The 26,765-nt window shown below is 45.9% G+C and overlaps 1 protein-coding gene across 3 annotated transcripts in view; it reads right to left on the reverse strand.

Annotated features, from left to right (window-relative positions):
- The window catches only part of LOC130129970 (receptor-type tyrosine-protein phosphatase mu-like), a 390,986-nt gene extending 374,195 nt beyond the window's left edge, over positions 1-16,791 (reverse strand). For all 3 annotated transcript variants that reach the window (XM_056299678.1, XM_056299677.1, XM_056299679.1), the window contains exon 1: positions 16,454-16,791. In XM_056299678.1, the coding sequence (XP_056155653.1) occupies positions 16,454-16,535 (82 nt within the window). In that variant the 5' untranslated portion in view covers positions 16,536-16,791. The remainder of the gene's footprint in view (positions 1-16,453) is intronic.
- Between the last annotated feature and the right edge of the window lie 9,974 nt (positions 16,792-26,765).

A 26,765-nucleotide genomic window follows, 5' to 3' on the forward strand; every position in this document is an offset into this window, starting at 1 on the left:
AACGTGTGTTAGCTGCTCACCCTTCATGGCCCATGAGTCTCTGGACTTTTTCTGCAGTAAGGTTGATGAGATCATGAACAAAACGAGTTCTTCACCTCCAGCTAGTCCTGCAGATCCTGTCTTACCAAATGCATATCTATACAACAAGTCACTGACAGTTCCAGTTATTCCAGCTTTAGAGACGATCTCTCTTGATACTTTGACTAAGTTCATGTCATCTTCTAAACCAACTGCTTGCCTACTTGATCCCTTACCAGCAAAACATTTTAAAGACCTCTGGCCTTCCTTGCGAACTACAGTGCTGGACATTGTTAATTCATCAGTTACGACTAGTACTGTTACCAGCAGTTTTACAAGAGCTGTGGTCAAACCTAATAAGAAACCGCACCTCGATCCAGGGTCTCTTGATAACTAATTGAACAACCTCTAATTTTCCATTCTTTTCTAAAATACTAGACAGAGTTGTGTATCAACAACTGTCAACCCACATAGAAGAAAACCATCTATATGAACCTTTTCAATCGACTTTCAGGGCCTGTCACTCCACTGCTCTGACCAGAGTGGTAAATGATCTTCTACTTGCTATGAACTCTGATTCCCCCACTATGGTTCTAGTACTGGACCTCAGTGCAGCCGTTGATACTACTGATCACGGTATATTGGACAGAATAAATTGTAATTTTGGTGTCTCTGGCCCAGCTCTCTCTTGGCGTAAGTCCTACTTATCTGGAAGAACACGTTGTGTCTGCTGTAATATTACATCAAAATTCTCTGATGTTAAATATGGTGTACCTCAGGGCCTGGTTCTTGGTCCTCTACTTTTATCTCTTTATATTTCGCCTTGTTGTCAAATTATACACAGTCATGGAATAAATTTCCATTGCTATGCTGATGATACTCACTTGCGTGTGCCTATAAGGGCTGATAATCGTACTGAAATCACTAACTTAGAGGCCTGCTTGGCTGCTATGAATAATTGGATGTCACTTAACTTTCTGCTTTTAAATTTGCATAAAACCGAGATGCTGGTCATTGGCCCTGCTAGACACAGACACCAATTTGATCAAGTAACGACAACAATTGACAACTCTATGATTTTGCAAAATGTGGCAGCCAAAAATCTTGGTGTTACGTTTGATCCCAGCCTTTCCTTTGATAAGCACATTAAAGAAATCACCAAGACTGCCTTTTTTCACTTACGTAACAAAGCTAAAATTCGGTCTTTTCTCTCCATGGCTGACGCAGAGACTCTAATACATGCATTTGTTTCATCCAGACTTGATTACTGTAAGGTTCTGTTCTCAGGTCTGCCACATTCTAGTACTAGAAGTCTTCAGATGGTTCAGAATGCTGCTGCTAGAATCCTAACTAAATCTAGGACATTTGACCATATTACACCAATTCTTGCCTCCCTTCATTGGCTTCCTATCCATGTTAGATCAGAGTACAAGGTGCTTCTGCTGACTTATAAAATCCTAAATGGGCTTGCTCCATCCTACCTGTCTGATCTGTCTGATCTCCTTAAACCTTACATGCCATCTCGAGCACTTCGTTCTCAAAATACAGGGCTCCTGTGTGTACCCAAAGTTAAAAAGAAGTCAGCTGGTGGCAGCAGGGCCTTTTCCTATCGGGCTCCATTGTTGTGGAATAACCTGCCTGCTGCCATCAGACAATCAGAGACTGCTGAGTCTTTAAATCCAAACTTAAAACTCATCTTTTTTCTTTAACATACAATTATTTGTCTTTAAATTGAGTGCTTCACAACCTGTACTGGATGGCGGGTTGGTTTCTGTCTCAATGAATTTACCAACCACTGTTCTGCCGATGAGATTATAGAGTACAGATTATAGAGTATAGATTATAGAGTACAGATTATTGACTATTGTAAACTGTTTTCTTCACTCTCGCATGTCTTTTCTCTCTCTCTCTCCGAATGATGTCTTCATCTTTCTCTTCTCCTGTGTGTATGAATTGTGTCAAGTCAAGTCAATTTTATTTGTATAGCCCAATGATGTGAGTCTCCCCTATGTGCACGTGTAGTCTGTCCTCCTTCCAGGTCTCCATGGTGACGGTGGTTACCACCTATGGATGCTGCTTGGCAAGGCTGGATTAGTACCCCTGGACTCTGAAACTCATACCCCGCCGCCTCCCACACACAAACCACGCCCACCCCACGCCACCCTCTGTAGCCATTAAACACCACTTTAATTATTTTGAGCTTCCAGTCAGCCTGGCATGTGATATCTACCACACCATAATCACACACCTATTGGTCAAAGGCTGAACCAGTCCAGCTGAGCAGGTATGCCTATACAGTTCAATACACCAAGTACTGCCATTTCACTCACAAATCACAAGACAAGGAAACGGATTAAATCATCCCAAGGTTGTGTATGACTCTAGACTATGGCAATATTTGTGTTCACTGAAAACCATCCGAGCAGACAACACACCGGTTATTACTGACACATAATAATGTGACTGACGAGGACTAGGCTTACAACAATGCCATCCTAAGGTAATCACACAGCACAGCTGAATGCAGGTTTCAAAATAAGGCTCACCAAGTGAGCTAGGCAACTTCACACAGAACCGCAAAAGCCAACACATAATGAACTTGACAAACTGGCTCCAACACAATACAGCAGCATCACACCACAGTGATGCAATACAGGTTATGTAAACAGCCTATCAAATAAACTCATCCACCAAATATACAGCAACACACAATCACAGCAGATAATACTGCTCAATGGATATGGGGAGTCACCAGCCACTTCTTTTCACCTGACAGTGAGGAGTTTCACCAGGGGGACGTAGCACATGGGAGGCTCATGCTATTCCCCCCAGTCCCCCCGAACGGGCGCCCCGACCGACCAGGGGAGTCGCTAGTGCAGCGACCAGGACACATACCCACATCCAGATTCCCACCCACAGACACAGCCAATTGTGTCTGTAGGTATGCCCGACCAAGCTGAATATAACATGGGGATTTGAACCAGTGATCGCCATGTTGGTAGGCAATGGAATAGACCGCCACGCCACCCGGACGCTGCTTTATGAGCCTTTTGGAAAATCCATTGTAGTTCACCACTTGTTGCAAGTGCACATCTGGTCGAGAGAGTACATGTTAGAGAGAAAGAGAGAGAGCAAGACTACATTAAGACAAGTCAATTCTATTTGTGTAGCCCAATATCACCAATTAACATTGTGTCTTTGTGGATTTAGAGAAAGCATATGACAGGGTGCCGAGAGAGGAGGTGTGGTATTGTATGAGGAAGTCGGGAGTAGCAGAGAAGGATGTAGGAGTGGTGCAGGATATGTATGAGGGAAGTGTGACAGTGGTGAGGTGTGTGGTTGGAATGACAGATGGGTTCAAGGTGGAGGTGGGGTTACATCAAGGATCGGCTCTGAGCCCTCTCTTGTTTGCAATGGTGATGGACAGGTTGACGGACAAGATCAGGCAGGAGTCTCCATGGACTATGATGTTTGCGGATGACATTGTGATCTGTAGTGAGAGTAGGGTGCAGGTTGAGGAGAGCTTGGAGAGGTGGAGGTATGCACTGGAGAGAAGAGGAATGAAAGTCAGTAGGAGCAAGACGGAATACCTATGCATGAATGAGAGGGAGGACAGCAGAATGGTGAGGATGTAAGGAGTGGAGGTGATGAAGGTGTATGAGTTTAAATAATTGGGGTCAACTGTCCAAAGTAACGGGGAGTGCAGTAGAGAGGTGAAGAAGAGAGTGCAGGCAGGGTGGAGTGGGTGGAGAAGAGTGTCAGGAGTGATGTGTGACAGAAGGGTACCAGCAAGAGTTAAAGGGAAGGTTTACCAGATGGTGGTGAGACCAGCTATGTTGTATGGTTTGGAGACAGTGGCACTGATGAAAAGACAGGAGGTGGAGCTGGAGGTGGCAGAGATGAAGATGATAAGATTTTCACTGGGAGTGATGAAGAAGGACAGGATTAGGAAGGAGCATATTAGAGGGACAGCTCAGGTTGGACGGTTTGGAGACAAAGCAAGAGAGACAAGATTGAGATGGTGTGGACATGTGTGGAGGAGAGATGCTGGGTATACTGGGAGAAGGATGCTGAATATGGAGCTGCCAGGGAAGAGGAGAAGAGGAAGGACAAAGAGGAGGTTTATGGATGTGGTGAGAGAGGACATGCTGGTGGCTGGTGTGACAGAGGAAGATGCAGAAGACAGGAAGAGATGGAAACGGACGATCCACTGTGGCGCCCCCTAATGGGAGCAGCCGAATGTTGTAGTAGTAGAATATCACAAATTACAGATTTGCCTCAGGGGGCTTTACAGCAACACAACATCCTGTCCTTAGACCCTCGTATCGGATAATGAACAACTCCTTAAAAACCTTTAACATGGAGAAAAAAATAGGGAGAAACCTCAGGGAGAGCAACAGAGGAGGATCTCTCTTCCAAGATGGACAATGTGCTATGGTGTTGTGTTTACACAATTTTAACAACATAGCATTGAAAGAACACAATCATAATGGAATTCTAAAATGTGTGAAGAATATGATGAGGAAGATGCCAAGCAGTGAAATTGAAGTTACCAGTATGTTACCATACTGGTTTTGGTTCAAATGTGAACAGTACCCAACCTAAGTTAGCTAACAATGCTAACGGGGCTAGTTAACAATGCTAAGTGTGTGACTAACCTAACTGGACCAAGGTAACTTTGAAAGGTAGCCTTTGGGAAGGAAATGACTTCATGTTTGAAATCACAACAACTTCAATTTACTGTGAACAACTGCAACAATAAACTAACAGTGACAACAGCCGCCCCTCATCACCACCCACTCATTAGCTACGCTCAGTTGCCATGGTTATTAGGGCACAGCGGCCATCTTGGACAAGACCATAGGGATTCTAATTTCATTCTTCGATGGCTCAAAGAAACACACACACACACACACACACACACACACTGATGTCAGCAGCACAGTGTGTGCCCACAGGCTTCCATATGTGCGGCAGAGAGGGACAGGGGGGTATTTTCAACACACCCTCAGGTTGAGTCAGTCTGCTGTCACTTGTTCTCATGTGGGATTTTCTGATTTTCTGTCTTAACCAACTTCACATCAGACTGGCAGCAAATATGAAAGAGAGACAGACAGACAGACAGACAGACAGACAGACAGACAGACAGACAGACAGACAGACAGACAGACAGACGGACAGACGGACAGACGGACAGACAGACAGACAGAGTAAGAGTATCTTTATTGTCCTTACAGGGAAATGAGTTTGCAGCCAGTACAACAAAACTCTCACACAAAACAAAACATACAAACCCCAATTCCAGTGAAGTTGGGACGTTGTGTAAAACGTAAATAAAACCAGATTACAATGACTTGCACATCCTTTTCCACCTATATTCAGTTGAATACACTACACCCCCCCTACAACCCCCCCTCCACACTACACCCCCCCTACATCCCCCTCCACACTATCCCCCCCTCCACACTACAGCCCCCTACATCCCCCCCTCCACACTACATCCCCCTACATCCCCTTCCACACTACATCCCCCCTCCACACTACATCCCCCTACATCCCCTTCCACACTACATCCCCCCTACATCCCCCCTCCACACTACATCCCCCTCCACCCCCCCTACATCCCCCTCCACACTACATCCCCCTACATCCCCCTTCACACTACATCCCCCTCCACCCCCCCTACATCCCCCTCCACACTACATCCCCCCTACACCCCCCCTCCACACTACATCCCCCTACACCCCCCCTCCACACTACATCCCCCTACATCCCCTTCCACACTACATCCCCCCTACATCCCCCCTCCACACTACATCCCCCTACATCCCCTTCCACACTACATCCCCCCTACATCCCCCCTCCACACTACATCCCCCTACACCCCCCCTACATCCCCCTCCACACTACATCCCCCCTACATCCCCCTTCACACTACATCCCCCCTACACCCCCCCTCCACACTACATCCCCCTACACCCCCCCTCCACACTACATCCCCCTACATCCCCTTCCACACTACATCCCCCCTACATCCCCCCTCCACACTACATCCCCCTACATCCCCTTCCACACTACATCCCCCCTCCACACTACATCCCCCTCCACCCCCCCTACATCCCCCTCCACACTACATCCCCCCTACATCCCCCTTCACACTACATCCCCCTTACATCCCCCCCTCCACACTACATCCCCCCTACATCCCCCCTCCACACCACACCACTCAACCAAAATCCAACATCAACCCTCCCTCCCCAGTCACAATAAAAGTGCTCTCCTCCACAAATCCACTAATAAACTCTTCATCATCAGATATCAGACTGACCTTACTGGTCCAGAGTCCATAGTTTGATGTTTTCATGAGTTAAAGATTTGTTACAATGCAATTTTAAGCCCATAGACAAAATGGTATCTGTTCAGGTAGTGTGGGGTGGTTTTTTGTTTTGTTTTTTTGTGAGTGTGGGGAGGTGGGACACAAGCGCTTCACTTGCCCGCATAGACAGCAGGAAGCAGATGATGCGGAAGTCGCTGACCAGGCAGCTGAAGCGGGGGGGGGGGGGAGGCGGAATGGCAGGGGGGAGGGGAGTAAACGAGGCCGATGGCTGCGGGGAAACAAGTGAAACCCAACAAAATGTAAAGCTGGAGTCTCCTAAACTGCACAGTACTTCGGAGAAAGATCAAATGGCCGTAGGTGACGTAGTAACTGCATCAGAGGGACCCGGTGTGAGTGGAGCTGGTGGTGCTGCTGCCGCCGAGCTGGACAGGAGGAGCAAAGTGATGAGGAGGAGGAGCAGAGTGATGAGGAGGAGGAGCAGAGTGATGGGGAGGAGGAGCAGAGTGATGGGGAGGAGGAGCAGAGTGACGAGGAGGGGGAGCAGAGCGGTGAGGAGGAAGAGCAGAGTGACGGGGAGGAGCAGAATGACGAGGAGGAGCAGAGTGATGAGGAGGAGGAGCAGAGTGATGGGGAGGAGGCAGGGGACCCACCGGTCACAGCACAGGACAAGTGAAGAACCACATTTCCAATCTTCCATCACGTGATCCGGGTTATGGTCACAATTTGGTTTTGATGCTCGGAGAGTAAAAACTTCAGACAGCAGACAGACCACATGGAGGACAGGGTCGTGCTGCCAGGCTAGACAGGAAGTTACATCACAGACTCCAGGCCAGCCAGAAGCAGCTTGTTTCAGGTGGTTTTACAGATCACCACTTAGCCAATGTTGTTTCATGTCTTTTACCAGAACATAAAAATATTTCTGGTGTCCCCCCCCGCCCCCCGCCCCCAGTGGTACGTGGCCAGTTACCCTACTCTTCACTTCCAGCTTCCCACCCCCAGACACGGCCAACTGCATCTGTAGAGACGCTCGACCGAGCAGGAGGTAACACGGGGATTCAAACCGCTGACCCCTGTGTTGGTGGGCTACCCGGACGCCCCTGTTTCCGGTACGTTCATGTGATATGACTACAGGATGTCCTTTTGTAAACAGGTTTTTTTAATTGTCTTGGGTCATTTGGAGAGGGGGTAAAGGCACAGTTTGACTCCTTAAGTCAACTCACACATTAAAGGAGTTGCCATAGTAATTTGCACTCCTCCTACACCTGTTTTATGTTACTACTTACACTGCTTTGGAATACATTTCGGTTTCATGCAGTTTTGTGTATTTGTTGCTGGTGTAGTAAGAAGTGCTGAGTGGTTTACTGCAGCTTACACATCATACCACCAGCACAGCTCTGCTAGCAGCACAAGTCCACATTCACGTATCGCAATCACAACCGGAAACAAGAGGATCGGTGCATCGCTGCTGGGGGTAAACGTTTCAGGGCGGGTCACAGAATCTGATAGGTCACCAAATATGGTGTAGCGCCACCGGCTGAATAACAGAACAACGATGTCCCCGTTCTGTGTTGGCACCTTTTGTCAAGGTACAGAAAAGCAAGGCGGAATAACGGTGTAACGGCCCGTCCTGACCAGGCAGGCCTCAGCCAGCACATTACTATCATTATTACTACTATTATCGCTATTATTGTCACTATTATTACTGTTATTATCACTACTATTATTACTACTATTATCACTATTATTATCCTCACTATTATTATTACTACTACTATTATTACTACTATTATTATCATCACTATTATTATTACTACTATTATCACTATTATTATCACTACTATTATCACTATTATTATCATCACTATTGTTATTATTATCACTATTAATATCATCACTATTATTATCATCATTATTATTATTACTACTACTATCATTATTATTATCATCATCATCACTATTATTATTACTATTATTATCACTATTATTATTATTACGATTATTATCACTATTGTTATTACTACTATAATTATTATTATAATAATCACTATTATCGTTACTATTATTATCACTATTATTATTCTTATTCTTATTACTATTATCACTATTATTATCATCACTACTATTATTACTAATATTATCATTATTATTATCACCACTATTATTATGATCACTACTATTATTACTCCTATTATCATTATTATTATCACCAATATTATTATCAGTATTATTACTATTATTACTACTATTATCCCTATTATTACTGTATTATTGCTATTATTATCATCACTATTATTATTATTATTATCATCATCACTATTACTATTATTATCACTACTATCATCATTATTATTACTATTATTATCACTACTATATTATTATCACTACTATTATCACTACTATTATCACCGTTATTATCACTACTACTATTATCACTATTATTTCTATTTTCACTACCATTTTCACTACTATTATTACTACTACCGCTTTATCACTATTATTATTACTATTGTTACTATTATCGCTATTATCACCATTATTATTACTATTATTATCACTACTATTGTCACTGTTATTGTCACTACTACTATTATCACTATTATTATCATCACTATTAGTGCTATTATCGTTATCACTATTACTATTATTATCACTATCATTATTACTGTTATTATCACTATTATTACTATTATTATGACTATTGTTACTATTATTACTACTACTATTATCACTTATTACGATTATTGAGAACCCCAAAGAGGAAGGAGCTAACAAAGTCTCAATATTTAAACGCTCAATAACAGATGCAATTACGCCACTAACATTACATACATAAATGCAAAGTGACTGAGAAAACGACTGTACGTCTCATACTGTGAATGAGCAGCTGGTCAGCTACTCGTTCTTTCTTTCTGAAGGACTCATTTGTTCGTTTTGCACTTTAACATTGACGTAATAAATTGCATCTAATGAATGACTTACTACTTGAATTGTTTTTATGAGATACTTTTTACTCTTACCCAAAGTTATTTTGACTACTTTTACTTCTACTTAAGTAAACATTATCATAAAATAACTATAATTTTACATGAGGACCGTTTTTGATTACTCTACCCACCACTGCAGACAACAGCATGTGGACGCAGAGCTGCGGAGATGCTGCGGAGCAGACTCATGCAGCAGCAGCCTGCACATCAAACTCATGCAGCAGCAGCCTGCACAGCCTGCACATCAGACTCAGGCAGCAGCCTGCACATCAGACTCATGCAGCAGCAGCCTGCACATCAGACTCATGCAGCAGCCTGCACATCAGACTCATGCAGCAGCCTGCACATCAGACTCATGCAGCAGCAGCCTGCACAGCCTGCACATCAGACTCAGGCAGCAGCAGCCTGCACATCAGACTCAGGCAGCAGCCTGCACATCAGACTCATGCAGCAGCAGCCTGCACATCAGACTCATGCAGCAGCCTGCACATCAGACTCATGCAGCAGCCTGCACATCAGACTCATGCAGCAGCAGCCTGCACAGCCTGCACATCAGACTCAGGCAGCAGCCTGCACATCAGACTCATGCAGCAGCCTGCACACCAGACTCAGGCAGCAGCCTGTACATCAGACTCATGCAGCAGCCTGCACACCAGACTCAGGCAGCAGCCTGTACATCAGACTCAGGCAGCAGCCTGTACATCAGACTCATGCAGCAGCCTGCACACCAGACTCAGGCAGCAGCCTGCACACCAGACTCAGGCAGCAGCCTGTACATCAGACTCATGCAGCAGCCTGCACATCAGACTCAGGCAGCAGCCTGCACATCAGACTCAGGCAGCAGCCTGCACATCAGACTCAGGCAGCAGCCTGCACATCAGACTCAGGCAGCAGCCTACACATCAGACTCAGGCAGCAGCCTGCACATCAGAGTCAGGCAGCAGCCTGCACATCAGACTCAGGCAGCAGCCTGCACATCAGTCAGGCAATTCACAGACATCATGGCTCCCCAAAGAGAAGCGTTGTAAGGAAGACAAAGTCGTGACAGGGCTGCACTTTCTAACAGAAAGCAACAAAGTCCAGCCCGTGCGAAGAAAATATTTCCCCAAATTCAAATACAAACATCCCGAGTTTGACCACATGACCAACACAAACAAAATACCAATCCTGTTGGGAGAGCTCACAGAGACCTGCAGCTTAGCAGCACAGTGTCTTTACCTGCCACACTCTGAGGAACAGTGAGTGACGCGCGCGCGCACACACACACACACACACACACACACACACACACACACACACACACCCTCCCCCCGGCTCCCCCGGCTGCTACTGAGATGGAGACAGGAAGGATAAACAAACTCCACGCCACACACTTTTAATTAGTTTGTTGCTAATTAATTATTTTTTACATTAAATAAAGAAAGAATCGCGCCTCATTTGCATGTTTATTTCGCCGTCCTGCAACACAACTGGCTGATTGACTGACCGGCTGCCTGCCTGGTAAACAGAACGACCTGTTTGCATTCCATTTAAAAGCTGGAAAACCACCCTGTCTAACACACACACACACACACACACACACACACACACACGCGCGCGCGCGCGCGCACACACACACACTTCACACACACACACAGGGGCAGGCAGGCAGACACCAAAAGAAAAAGAAAAAGACTGATTTAGAAAATAAAGAGAAACAGGAGACGGCGTGCAGACCGGATGAATGATGCAGGGAGATGTGTGATCCATGCTGCCACCAACAGGCCACGGGGGGAATGGCAACAGTCTGACGCTATAACGGAACGAACCTGCTGCTGAAACTCGGCAAAGTAGACCGCAAGCCCGGCAGCTGAGCTGTCACATCGGGTCTGATGGAAGTATGTAGTGTAAAGCTCCACACACACACACACACACACACACACACACACACACACACACACACACACACACACACACACACACACACACACACACACACACACACACACAGCGTGTGACGTCCACCGGGTCACATCAGTCATCTTTCAAGTCCACACAAACTCATTTTAAACCCACTTCCTCCACAGCGCCACATTAGGGAAGCTTTCCCACCGTCAAACCACCTGTGTACGCTGACCTACACACACACACACACACACACACACACACACACACACAGGCCGGGGTCCAACACACCCCCATCACAGCAACAACACACCTTCCTCCATCACAGGAACAACACACCTCCATCACAGCAACAACACACCTTCCTTCATCACAGCAACAACACACCTTCCTTCATCACAGGAACAACACACCTTCCTCCATCACAGGAACAACACACCTTCGTCACAGGAACAACTCATCTTCATCACAGGAACAACACACCTCCATCACAGCAACAACACACCTTCCTTCATCACAGCAACAACACACCTTCCTTCATCACAGGAACAACACACCTTCCTTCATCACAGGAGCAACTCATCTTCATCGCGGGAACAACACACCTCCATCACAGGAACAACACACCTTCCTCCATCACAGGAACAACTCATCTTCATCATAGGAACAACTCATCTTCATCACAGGAACAACTCATCTTCATCACAGGAACAACACGCCTTCCTCCATCACAGGAACAACTCCTCCTCATCATAGGAACAACTCATCTTCATCATAGGAACAACTCATCTTCATCATAGGAACAACTCATCTTCATCACAGGAACAACACACCTTCCTCCATCACAGGAACAACTCATCTTCATCATAGGAACAACTCATCTTCATCACAGGAACAACTCATCTTCATCACAGGAACAACACGCCTTCCTCCATCACAGGAACAACTCTTCCTCATCATAGGAACAACTCATCTTCATAATAGGAACAACTCATCTTCATCACAGGAACAACACACCTTCCTCCATCACAGGAACAACTCATCTTCATCAAAGGAACAACTCATCTTCATCACAGGAACAACACGCCTTCCTTCATCACAGGAACAACTCCTCTTCATCACAGGAACAACTCATCTTCATCACAGGAACAACTCATCTTCATCACGGGAACAACTCCTCTTCATCACAGGAACAACACGCCTTCCTTCATCACAGGAGCAACTCCTCTTCATCACAGGAACAACTCATCTTCATCACAGGAACAACTCATCTTCATCACAGGAACAACTCCTCTTCATCACAGGAACAACACGCCTTCCTTCATCACAGGAACAACTCCTCTTCCTCACAGGAAGAACTCCTCTTCGTCACAGGAACCCCACCGTCCTGCTAGGTGGTGTTGTTGTGTTGCTGTGCAGAAGAATAAATAAATGTGAGGCGACGTGGTGAAGTTTGTTTTCACGCTGCGCAGAGAAGCAACGTGCTGCAGTCAGCTGAGAGCTCCTCTGTCTCCAGCAGCTCAAGTCCTCCTTCCACACCACACCTCTGACCTCTGACCTCATCTGGGTTTAAACCACTAGGAGCCACAACACTCCTCTCGTCATGTCCTGTCAGACATCCATCCATCCATCCATCCACACATCCACCCAACGTCCATCCATCCATCCTGTCAGACACCCCATCATTCCACCACGCTGACTGTGGATCCTTCACTCCTTCAAAGAAACAGCTTCACAACTATGTCACCATGTATAGATACACAACACTATGTCACCATTCATAGATACACAACACTATGTCACCATGTATAGATACACAACACTATGTCACCATGTATAGTTACACAACTATGTCACCATTCACTATGTTGTAACGTCAGTAGTTAACACCGCCACACGTCATAGTTTATAAAAACGATTCAACATGGTTACTCATGTAAGCTTGACTAGGCTGATGTGTTATAAACGTGTTATAAATGTGTTACACACACACACACACAACTCTACCACCGCCATCACTACACCACATAACATAATAAGAAGCCCTAACAATTAGAAACTAACTAAACACACCATTCATATGAACCGCTGCTGTCATCACACTCTCATCACGTCATCACACTCTCATCACGTCATCACACACTCATCACGTCATCACACTCTCATCACGTCATCACACTCTCATCACGTCATCACACACTCATCACGTCATCACACTCTCATCACGTCATCACACTCTCATCACGTCATCACACACTCATCACGTCATCACACTCTCATCACGTCATCACACTCTCATCACGTCATCACACTCTCATCACGTCATCACACTCTCATCACGTCATCACACACTCATCACGTCATCACACTCTCATCACGTCATCACACTCTCATCACGTCATCACACTCTCATCACGTCATCACACACTCATCACGTCATCACACTCTCATCACGTCATCACACTCTCATCACGTCATCACACACTCTCATCACGTCATCACACACTCTCATCGCGTCATCACACACTCTCATCACGTCATCACACACTCTCATCACGTCATCACGCTCTCATCACGTCATCACACACTCATCACATCATCACACACTCTCATCACGTCATCACACACTCTCATCGCGTCATCACACTCTCATCATGTCATCACACACTCTCATCACGTCATCACACACTCTCATCACGTCATCACACTCTCATCACGTCATCACACACTCTCATCACGTCATCACACTCTCATCACGTCATCACACACTCTCATGATGTCATCACACTCTCATCACGTCATCACACACTCTCATCACGTCATCACACACTCTCATCACGTCATCACACACTCTCATCACGTCATCACACTCTCATCACGTTATCACACTCTCATCACGTCATCACACACTCTCATCGCGTCATCACACTCTCATCACGTTATCACACTCTCATCACGTCATCACACACTCTCATCGCGTCATCACTCTCATCACGTCATCACGCTCTCATCACGTCATCACGCTCTCATCACGTCATCACACTCTCATCACGTCATCACACTCTCATCACGTCATCACGCTCTCATGATGTCATCACACTCTCATCACGTCATCACACTCTCATCACGTCATCACACACTCTCATCACGTCATCACACTCTCATCACGTCATCACACACTCATCACGTCATCACACTCTCATCACGTCATCACACACTCATCACGTCATCACACACTCATCACGTCATCACACACTCTCATCGCGTCATCACACACTCTCATCACGTCATCACACACTCTCATCACACACACTCATCGCGTCATCACGCTCTCATCACGTCATCACACACTCTCATCACGTCATCACACACTCTCATCACCGCACTGCTGCTCTGATGTGACGAGCACGCTGCTTGTACACACACATTACACTCTATATAGAGTTTAACACCCTTTGATGACTCACACCACCAGCTGCGCGCGCGCACACACACACGCACATATACACATACATACACACGTAAGCACACACACACACGCAAAAACCACACACACACATACACATGCACACACAAGCACAGACACACGTGTACACACACATGCACAAACACATACATACACACACACAAGCAGACACACACAGACACGCAGATACACATGTACAAACACATATGCACATGCACAGACACACATAAACGAACACACGCACAAACACACACACATGCTCTCTCTCTCTCTCTCTCACACACACACACACACACAACTGGATACAGGAGGAAATGTTAAACGACATGTCGTCGCTGACCCTGACAGCCGCTCGTCTCCGCTGACTAAACACACACACACACACACACACACACACAATGTTGTTTCCATGTTGTGTGTAATTTGTGAATGAGCGGTTGTGTTGCCATACGGTACGGGTTTAGCCGCACGTGAGTGTGCGTTCCTCCATGTTGAGCACCGTGTTGTGTGTGTGTGTGTGTGTGTGTGTGTGTGTCTGTGGGCTTCAGCTGAAGGCTGGAAAAGTTAATTAGGGGCCGAGAGCCGCTTTCTTTTCCAACAGCACAAAGCCAACTCTGTTCTGCCCCCCCTCCCCCTCCCCCCCCCCGGAGGTAAAACACGACACACAACATGTAGTGTCACTCATATCTACCCGACACCTGGTTACCGCACTGGGTTTTATCTGCTTGTGTGTCTGCTTGTGTGTGTCGTGCGTCCCTCACATGCAGCCCACCGCCCGTGGCTCCCACAGGCCCATGGCCTGTTTGTGTTGTGCTGTGATGCGTTGTATTTTGTGTTGTGTTGTTTGTTGTATTTTGTGTTGTGATGTGATGTGTTGTGTTGTGTTGCATTGTGATGTGTTGTGTGTTCTGTTTTGTGTTGTGTTATGTTGTGATGTGTTGTGTGTCGTGTTGTGTTCTGTTTTGTGTTGTGATGTGTTGTGTGTTGTGTTGCATTGTGATGTGTTGTGTTATGTTGTGATGTGTTGTGATGTGTGTTGTTTTGTGTTGTTGTGATGTGAGGTGTTGTGTTGTGATGTGTTGTGTGTTGTGTTATGTTGTGATGTGTTGTGATGTGTGTTGTTTTGTGTTGTGTTGTTGTGATGTGTTCTGATGTGTTGTGATGTGTTGTGCTGTTTTGTGTTGTGTTGTGATGTGTTGTGATGTGTGTTGTGTTGTGATGTGTGTTGTGTGTCGTGTGATGTGTTGTGATGTGTGTTGTGATGTGTTGTGTTGTGTTACGTGTGTCGTGTTGTGTTGTGTTGTGTTGTGATGTGTGTTGTGTGTTGTGTTGTGTTGTGTTACGTGGGGCGGGCGGTGCGGCTCGGCAGTCTAACGGAGACACGTCTTCCTGTAAAGTTTCTGGCGCGCGGCGCGTGTACGAGGACCCGAACACGCGCAAACCTCAGGTTACAAATCGCTTACAAATTGCCCGTTTCATTGTTACTTTTATCAGCAGAGGAAGAGGAGGAGGAAGAGGAGGAGGAGGAGGAGGAGGAGGAGGTCGATCTGAACAAGACAACTTCGCTATGCGCCAGAGAGCTGCGGAGCGGGTCCGTCGCGTTGTTCCCGAGATTTTTTAGTTTTTTCCGATTCCAGAAAGACCCGGAGAGACGGGAAGACCCGGAGAGACGGGAAGACCCGGAGAGACGGAAAGACCCGGAGAGACGGGAAGACCCGGAGAGACGGGAAGACCCGGAGAGAGGGAAGGGAAGTGGTGTTTTACCTGGGGACGCGTCGGTCCGGACGGCGGGGGAAAGAAGGAAAGTGAGCAGAACAAACAGCCAAGTTCCTCCTAACGTCTCCATGGCCAACGGCGCTCCTCGCCCCGACTTAACGGGCCGAAAGAAACCTCGGAATGTGGAAACGGAGTCCCACAGAGTCCCACAGAGTCCCACAGAGTCCCGCTTGACTGCCAGGCCCCGTAAGCGGGACGCCAGGAGCCGGTGTGACGGCTTTTCTTGTGGTTTTCCGGCCGGTGTCTCGCGCTCCGACTTGGTTCTGTCCTCCGTCAAGAAGTGACGGGCTGACTTACCGAGCAGCTGTCTGACGTCACGGAGAGAGAGGGAGAGAGAGAGAGAGAGGGAGGGGGGGAGGGAGGGAGGGAGGGAGAGACCTCCTCCTCCTCCCCTAATACGGAGGGCATTTTATCTCTCCTTTACTTCCTCTCATTCTTCTCCTATTCTCCAAATAACCTCCCCCTCCCCCCTTTCCTCCCCCCCGGGCTCCCACGCTGTTTATCGGTGGCGCCGTGTTATATTTTCCAGCCCTCCGGCGCCTCCGCCCGGTCCACTCCGCCCGGAGCGGAGCGGACCGGGCGGAGCGGAAGAAGCGCAGCCCTGGCCGCTGCAAGTTCAGCGGTTGGGCCGGGGCGGGACAGACGCATGGCGGGTAGAGGTGAGACCCGGGCGGGGAACGCCAGCGCGACTTCACATGGTGGACACACTTCACTTCCTCTAGCGGACGGATGTACAAGTCGCGGGACAGGGAAGTTCATGTTTCTTGGTCGCCGTTTCATGTCGGAATCCTTCACGCGCGGAAGGCGTGGACGCGCACGGCTGTTCAGAACCGGACGCTTTGGGGAAACACACCAGCACGAGCACGAGCACGGACCAACGACCAGATGACCCACACCGAATTATGGACAATAGGGAGTGACAGAGTGACCGAGGGAGCGAGAGACAGAGAGACAGAGACAAAGACAGAGAGAGACAGACAGGGAGAAAGAGAGTGAGACAGAGAGACAGAGACAGAGAGACAGAGTGAGAGACAGACAGTGAGACAGACAGACAGACAGACAGACAGACAGACAGACAGAGAGAGAGAGAGACAGACAGACAGGGAGAAAGAGTGAGAGAGAGAGAGAGACAGAGACAGAGAGAGACAGACAGGGACAGACAGGGAGAAAGAGAGTGAGACAGACAGACAGAGACAGACAGACAGACAGACAGACAGACAGACAGACAGACAGACAGACAGACAGAGTGAGAGAGACAGAGACAGAGAGAGACAGACAGGGACAGACAGGGAGAAAGAGAGTGAGACAGAGAGACAAAGACAGAGAGAGAGAGAGACAGAGAGAGAGAGAGACAGACAGACAGACAGATAGAGAGAGTGAGAGAGACAGAGCAAGTGAGAGAGCAAGACAAAGCAAGCAAGAGAGACAGACAGACAGGGAGACAGAGAGACAGAACGGATTCCTCTCTTGTTTGAAAGGACACCTAGTAACCATAAGCGGTGTGCGGGTGAGTTAACAGCAGCGATGGGTGAGACGCGTGAGATGAGGAGAGACAGGTTGGGGTTTAGATAAACATTACAACTGGATCGCCATACAACCCAAAGCAGCCTTGGGTCGACATGACGGCTGGCAACACATCCTGATTAGTGATCAGAACATGAGGATTAAGATAATCCCAGAGTGGTCATAAGGAAGTCCTGGAAGTCCAAGACTCGCAGACAGTCCATTACCACAGTACTGACATGTCCTACATCCTCCACCACTGGAGTTTATGCACGTCCTCTACCAGCTCCTCGTCCACCACGGAACACATCACATGACTGCAGCACCACTGCTGATGCAGATCCCTCACCGCTTCATAAAACCTGAAACCAGCCCAGACTCTGGACCACCACAGAAACAAACCGAGGGATCACATCCTGTCCTGTCCTGTCCTGTCCTGTCCTGTCCTGCCCTCCCCTCTGCTTCATTCCTTCTGCTGACGGACATTTTTGCTTCTCCTGGTGAGAAGTTTAGAAGGGTCCACTTTGACATACTCCCTCTCCTGCAGCCTGCCCCGTTTCCACCAGCTTTCATCCAAAGCCTGGAACAGCACGTCAAACACACCTTCCCGTCTGTCGCATTCGGAGAAGGGCCGTGTTTTTGTTACGTGTATTTGAAATACGTATTTAAATGACTTTTGAGTATTTTCTAATTAGCATTTAACAGGGCTGAAAATTCAAATGTAATTTGTAACAAGATAACAAGGGTGGAGTAATTTTGTATGTTCAAAATACTCACAGTTCTTTCTCCATGGTTCATAAAACATGACAAAATCATGTAAATACTTCTTAAAACGAAGAACAGCGCGTAGTGAAGCCCACACTACTGTCGGTATTTCTGTAAGCAGGTTCATCGTCTGGGACCCTCCAAGCAGGCCAGACCATGCGGCCTGCCTCCGCCAGCGCCATCAGGGTAGATATCTGATCTGACGTGCAGTAACCTCATAAACCATCTCTAACTCTTCACAGTGCACCCATGTTGAACACCGTAGCTAAAGGCTAAAGATGAAAACCATCGATACATGTGGCCCGTTGGCTAAAGTGAGCCAGCTCTGGCTCACTTTAGCCAGCTAGCTAGCTAGCTAGCAAGGGATGTGTGCTGTCAAGTCAATTTTATTCGTATAGCCCAATATCACAAATTACAGATTTGCCTGAAGGCGCTTTACAGCAACACAACATCCCGCCTGTCCTTAGACCCTCACATTGGGTAAGTGGGAACTCCCTACACAAAAACCCTTCAACAGGGAGAAAAACCCAGGAAGAAACCTCAGGGAGAGCAACAGAGGACAGAGAGAGAGACAGTCTGTGGGAGGGTAAGACGGTGTAAACAAACTTGTGTTGGTAACTCCAGCTTGCTAGTTAAGGTCAGAAAGTTTTGTTAGCAGTTAATGTTGAAAAGCAAGAAATTCACCATTTGGGCGGTCTTGACAGTTTAAGGTACCACTAGTGTTTTAGCTGCAGTGTGCAGGCTAACGGCTTACTGGCTAACGGGAAACTAGCGATGTGAGAGAGGGAGCGGCGGTGTGGCCGCTATCAGGGCGGACACAGGTGTGCTGACTGGCACAGAGTTGGGTGAGCGACAAAGATCATTTTGCGATAAAAACAAATTATGTAGCAGTCCTTTGAGCAAAGCCGAGTTCCTGAATGTCTCTCTGCAGTATGAGCTACTCACAGGTTTTATACGATGCACGTTTGACTGTTAATACCATACTGACTTCAAGATCCTGCTCCTCACTCATAAGGCCTTAATAACCCAGCTCCTTCATTTCTTTCTGAACTCCTTCATATCCACACACCCTCCCACACTCTCACATCCTCTTCTGCTCTCCAATTCACTACACCATCGGCCCGCTGGACTACCATGGGGTCTAGAGCCTTCAGTCATTCTGCCCCCCACCTTGACTACCACGGGGTCTAGAGCCTTCAGTCATTCTGCCCCCCACCTTGACTACCACGGGGTCTAGAGCCTTCAGTCATTCTGCCCCCCACCTTGACTACCACGGGGTCTAGAGCCTTCAGTCATTCTGCCCCCCACCTTGACTACCACGGGGTCTAGAGCCTTCAGTCATTCTGCCCCCACCTTGACTACCATGGGGTCTAGAGCCTTCAGTCATTCTGCCCCCTGCCTATGGAGCTCTCTCCCACAAAACATTCACAACACCGACTCTCTTTCAACCTTCACATCCCATCTCAAAACGCAGCTTTTCAGACTGGCATATTCAGTCTGATCCACGCTGCACTGAGTTGTGTGCAGAAGATGATTTTATACTCATCTGTTGTGTTAACTTTTTATAGTCTACCTGCTGTGTTTTGACTTTATGCTGTCTGATACAGGGCTGCTGGTTTTTACTGTCTTCTGTAAGGTGTCTTGAGTGCTCTGAGAGGTGCCCACAAATAAAATGTATTATTATTATTTTCATTAATAATAATAATAATTAAAAATGAAGAAGACAGTTTGCAAAAAAAGCTCTGTTGGAACATTTAGTCCAAGTATTCAAACACAACTTCTTGTTATTTCTAGTCATTTCTTAATTTCAAGTCAAAGAAGAAAGGTAAAGCGAAATCTGCCTGGCATTTTGGGGCTGTACTGTGTGGACATGGTGTGAGTGTTCTCCTGTGCACGGGTGGATATATGTGCACGTGTGTTTATGCCTGGATAAAATTTGTCCATACACAGTACAGGCATACAGTGGCATTCTACTTCCTGTTCTTCCTTCCTGTGGGGTTCAAACTCTCACAACACCCTAGTGTGCATTGTAAAAATCTGAATTTTCTGCCATTTTGTACAAAGTCAAAATTCCCGATGTTACAAATGTGTTTAGCTGTTTTTTGTTGATACAAAATACGTATAGTTTATCTTGATACATTTTCTGGCACCAGTATTTTGTATGACGGGTTTTTTTGGTAACAAGATACATTTCGATGCATGTTAGCTCATCTCTAGTTGCAGTCCATAAAGCAGTGGAAAACTGTCTCCATCATTCCACAAAACAGACACGTGTTGGACACTGTAGCGTCCATCACTGATATCGAAGCCTTCACAGCAACAGTCCCGTGTAGGATTCTCCCCTGAATGTCTCCTGCTCTTTTTCCACGGGTGATTCATACAATACTCTCCATACCAGTTTAACATGATCACTTACAGTTACTTTTTGCCTCCACACAGTCAGTCTTCCCATTTAGCTTGCATTTGTTTAACACTTTGACGCAACACTTGTAAGCTATTTGCCTTTTACTGAATACAAATCTAGATTATCAATATTTTTGGCATTTAACAACTGTCCAGTGCAATCATTTATTTTTGGAGAAAGTTCCAAATCTGGAAAAGGATCATCCTGATCATCCTGACCGCCCTTACCTGCTGAAAGCAGACAGCATTCACCCTACTGGGGACAGCGCCACTCTTTTGTCTAGCAATATAGATAGCTGTCTGTGTGTAGTCTGACACGAGAGACTTCTCATTCAGCAGGCTGCAGGTGATCGGAGAGCCTGCTAGGTTTAAACCTAGGGTGGATGTGGAGTCCACTATGAATGAATGATGATTTATTTCCACATGTAATACGCAGGATATAACGTACAGATAAGCCATTGCCAATAATCTGAAGTGATCAACAAATCCACACATCAGACTCAGTGAACACATCTCCGTATGCACCAGATTATTTGTTACATGTTGGAAAAGCAGGAAGTGTACTCCACTTATTTTGTCCTATCCCTTCTCACCTACTCTTAAGTTAACTCAGCTACTATACATTACAAACTCAATTCCCACTGTACTGTGTAGTTCACATTCAATGCAAATTGTGCTGCACAATACACACTCAACTACTGTGAACAAAAAGAAAAAAAACTAGTTAATATGTTTAATCAGGGAATTTCTCATAGGGTAGATTATCAGACTGAAGGCTTGGTCTATAACATTGAGACTGTCTCCCTAACCTGCTGTATTGCTCCCAAGCTCTCCTCTCCTGAATGTGTGAATCACAATAATCTAATAACCATTCTTATCACTGGTGGTGGTGAAATGTGCAACAAGGCACCTAATAATCTACAGAACCAAACATCGAATGTTATCAAAAGTGTGAGAACACAGCATCCAAAGCATAAGTCTTCAAAATTGTCAACTAATAATACAAGGTGTCTTAATTCCAATTAATCTTTCATCTAGCGGTAGGTCTGCAGTTCTGCCTACTACTGATCACTGCCACAAGATGCTTACATTTGTTTCATAAATATCAGATCACTGTCTACCAAAGCCTTACTAATAAAGGATCTGATTCTTGAACATAGTTTTGATACGACTGAGTTATGTGAAACATGGCTGAAACCAAATGTTTTGCTTCCCTTAAATAAAGCTTCCCCACCTGACTATACTTATGCCCTGGTATGTCTGTGAATGTTCTCCTTCATCCAAGTCATGGTTATCCAAACGAGTTGAATCAAGTGCAACTGGACTTGGTATATATCCGTGAAGACGTTTCGCCTCTCATCCAAGAGGCTTCCTCAGTTCTGCCTTTCCTGACTAGACCAAGCTAGCCTGACTGGCTGCTGATGAGACTCAGCATTTATCCTCTAGGAGTCGTTGTCAGAGCTATTGATATGCGTGGCTCTTCTGTGCTCCGATGTCCAGCCGGGCCCGTCGCCATCGGAGCTATTGATATGCATTTGTTTAGCAGCGACGGTGGTTGGGGGTGTTAGTTTGGACTTCCTTGTTCAGTGATCATGAGAGTGGTTGGAGCCGTTAGTGAGCGACTGTTGTTCTTGGAGGCTAGGCTTCTTGAGTCTCCTGGGTAGAGATGAAAGGACGGCATTGTAAGTGGGAGATAGGTGGTGTCGCAGACCTCCTCCTCTGTTGAGGGATGGTTTTTCCAGTTTCACATAGATGGCTTCCTTCACCTCTCTTTCAAACCATCTATCTTCTCTGTCCAAAATGTGTACGTTGCTGTCCTGGAAGGAGTGTGTCTTCTCCTTTAGGTGTAGATAGACTGCTGAGTCTTGTCCTGAGGAGTCTGGCCTTCTGTGTTGGGCCATCCGTTTGTGTAGTGGTTGTTTGGTTTCTCCTATGTATAGGTCAGTGCAATCCTCATTGCATTGTTATGCCCATGTAGCTCAGGCAAATAAACAAGGTGGGGGTGCTGCCTTAATATATAAATCTATTTTCAAGTTAACTTCTTCACTTGAATCTAAATTCCAGTCTTTAGCTTCTTGTTTAGCTCGTACTTGAGCAGCTTCAGCTTGGAGCCTTCCAATTTCTTCCATATAACGTTCTTGCTCTCGCAGTACCTCTAAAGTGGCTTCATTGGCAGCAATGTCAGCAGCAGCATCTTGTCTCTTGGCAGGAGACAGGCTTGAACGTGAAGATGATGTTTTTGAGGTCTTGCTGCGGTGAGTGTTGATACTTAATTTTTTTAAGTCTTCAGAAGTAAGTGCAGGCGCTATCTCCTTCCTGCCTTGATCATTATCCCCATGACCATCATCCTGTCTTGTGTCCAGATGATCCTTTGAAGTCTCAATTATCTTTCGTGTTATTGCTTCACAGGTGTCTACCCTGCGACATGTGTCATGGTCAGGACTGTCAATATCCCGTAATTCATCATAGATGAGGAACACATTATTTGATGTGTCGCTTACCCTTCTGATGTGCTCTTGCAGCAGTTCATTAGAGCGTTGTTCACTCAGCGCTTGATTGGCGTCTTTCGAGATAGCCTTCCACTTCTTATAGCTCACACTGAAACGGTGTGCAAGTCTTCTTACTTGCTCATCGTGCAGTTCTTGGCCCTTTTCCGTTAACTTGCGGATTCTTTTGCCTCTTTGTGGCTCTTGTGAGGAATCAAGCTCATCAGCTCCTTTGCCTTCATGGTTGCGTGTCTGTGAAGTGCTGCAAGTTCTCATCTAAAGTCTTTTTGCTACCTTCACAATAATACTCATTCTCTGACATTTTACTTGACTTATCCTCTTATCTTAGTTTGGTTTAAATTGAGTCTTGTCTTTAACTGTAATTTAACCACATTTACAGTTACATGTTATGTTCTAGTTTAGTTGAATAGCTATCCCCCTTTGATATAACTACTATAACTTACAGCAAATAGCACTATTTTTGACTTATTTGTTATAGCCTTGTAGTCAAACCTTAGTTGAGCAGTTATTTTAATTTGGTAATTAACTACCTTATCTCGAGGCTAATGACACTCAATTGAGTTAATTTTATACCTAATAGACTTATTTCACCTTAAATGACAAATGTAACAACTTAAATTAACCAAAATGTTCACTGAAGTTAACTTGTGCAATTACTAAATAGCTGCAATTCACCTTTAAATGTACTATTCTTACATGAACATTCACATAACAACCACACACAAATGCAATATCAATTATTCAATGACTTAAATGAACTTCAGTTAAAAAGGTAAGCAAATAAACTTCATTAACTTGGTATAAGAAATGCAAATAAATGTGTTTCAGTCTCTTGGTAGGACTTTAACTTAAGATAAGAGGAGCACCAATGACAGTCTATGACGGTGAGTGATGGACCTTTCCATGTTGGGTCGATAGTTTGGGCTGTCTGCCGTCTTACGGTACTTTGTTGTCCTTTGGCGCCGTCTATTGGTCGAATCCGGACGGTGCAGTAGAGTCTCACTGTAGCTCCACTCAGTAATCACAACGGAGCAAGTCTGGATAGGAACGGGGTTTATTCTTCGGGAGCAGGCCAACCCGTGAGACTGGGTTGAGAGCAAATACAAATAAAAATACATAAATACATAAATAAAATGCATACATGTGCGTCAATTCTCAATAACTGCACAGATAGTTAGCACATTAGCACATTAGCTAGCACAACAGACAATTAGCGACACATAACGTTACGTCGTCAGCGGCTTAGCGCTGAGAGGGGCTAACTTCTTCACTCCGTCTGGGCTCCGTCCGGATTATCTTCTTTCCTCAGGTCGTAAGTAGACAGTTAAACCTTGTTGCCATCGTCACTTGTCTTTCTCGTAATTAGCTTTGTCGTGTGTGTGTGCTGCTATTGTCTTGTTGTCGCTGTTCGCGCTATTATTTTTGGCGCGTGATATCGAGGCGCTACATCGTTAACCTGCCGGTAAGAACAGCGCCGCGGAGATCAGTTCCGCCCTCCGTGCTGCCACATATACATACATACAGGTGGGCAGTAGGAAGCAAAGTGATGACGCAGAAAACACAACTAAAGCTTGAGGGACCCTGTCTGCAGCTACAGTGCTGCTCCCAGCAGTATGAAGACAGCTGTGCTCAGACCTCTGCTTAAGAAACCGCGCCTTGGTCCAGGGTCTCTTAATGACTACCGGCCAGTCTCTCATCTTCCATTCTTCTCTAAAGTACCAGACAGAGTTGTGTGTCAACAACTCTCCACCCATATCGAAGAAAACCATCTATAGGAACCTTTTCAGTCGACGTCCAGGGCCTGTCACTCCGCTGAATCTGCTCTGACCAGAGTGGTGACCCATCTTCTGCCGGCTATGGACGCTGATTCCACTTCTGGGCTTTCACTGCTGGACCTCAGTGCAGCCTTTCAGACCACTGATCACTGTATACTGTTAGACAGCATAAATTGTAATTTGGTGTCTCTGGCCCAGCTCTCTCTTGGATTAAGTCCTACTTATCTGGAAGAACACGTTGTATCTGCTATAATAATGTTACATCAAATTTCTCTCATGTTAAATATGGTGTACCTCAGGGCTCAGTCCTTAGCCTTCTACTTTTCTCTCTTTATATTTCGCCTCTTGGCCAAATTATACACAGTTATGGAATAAATGTCCATGTCTATGCTGATGATACTCTGCTGTATGTGCCTATAAGGGCTGATGATCATACTCGCATGACTAACTTAGAGGCCTGCTTGGCTGCTGTCAAAAACTGGATGTCACTCAACACTCTGCTTTTAAATTCAGATAAAGCCGAGATGCTGGTCATTGGCCCTGCTAGACACAGACACCAGCTTGATCAAGTAACGACAACGATCGACAACTCTGTGGTTTCACAAAGTGTGGCAGCCAAAAATCTTGGTGTTACACACAAACACATACCACACAGCAACATCACAAAGACACACAAACACATAACAAAGACACACAAACACATACTACACAGCAACATCACAAAGACACATAAACACATACCACACAGCAACATCACAAAGACACACAAACACATACCACACAGCAACATCACAAAGACACACAAACACATACCACACAGCAACATCACAAAGACACACAAACATATCACAAAGACACACAAACATACCACACAGCAACATCACAAAGACACACAAACACATACCACACAGCAACATCACAAACACCCACAAACACATACCACACAGCAACATCACAAAGACACACAAACATATCACAAAGACACACAAACATACCACACAGCAACATCACAAAGACACACAAACACATACCACACAGCAACATCACAAACACACACAAACACATACCACACAGCAACATCACAAAGACACACACACACACCACACAGTAACATTACAAAGACACAAAAACATATCACAAAGACACACAAACACATACCACACAGTAACATCACAAAGACACACAAACACATACCACACAGCAACATCACAAAGACACACAAACACATACTACACAGCAACATCACAAAGACACACAAACAAACATACCACAAAGCAACATCACAAAGACACACAAACATACCACACAGTAACATCACAAAGACACACAAACACATACCACACAGCA

This window comes from Lampris incognitus, chromosome 19 (genome assembly GCF_029633865.1).
Source record: "Lampris incognitus isolate fLamInc1 chromosome 19, fLamInc1.hap2, whole genome shotgun sequence".
NCBI classification, from domain to species: Eukaryota; Metazoa; Chordata; class Actinopteri; order Lampriformes; family Lampridae; genus Lampris; species Lampris incognitus.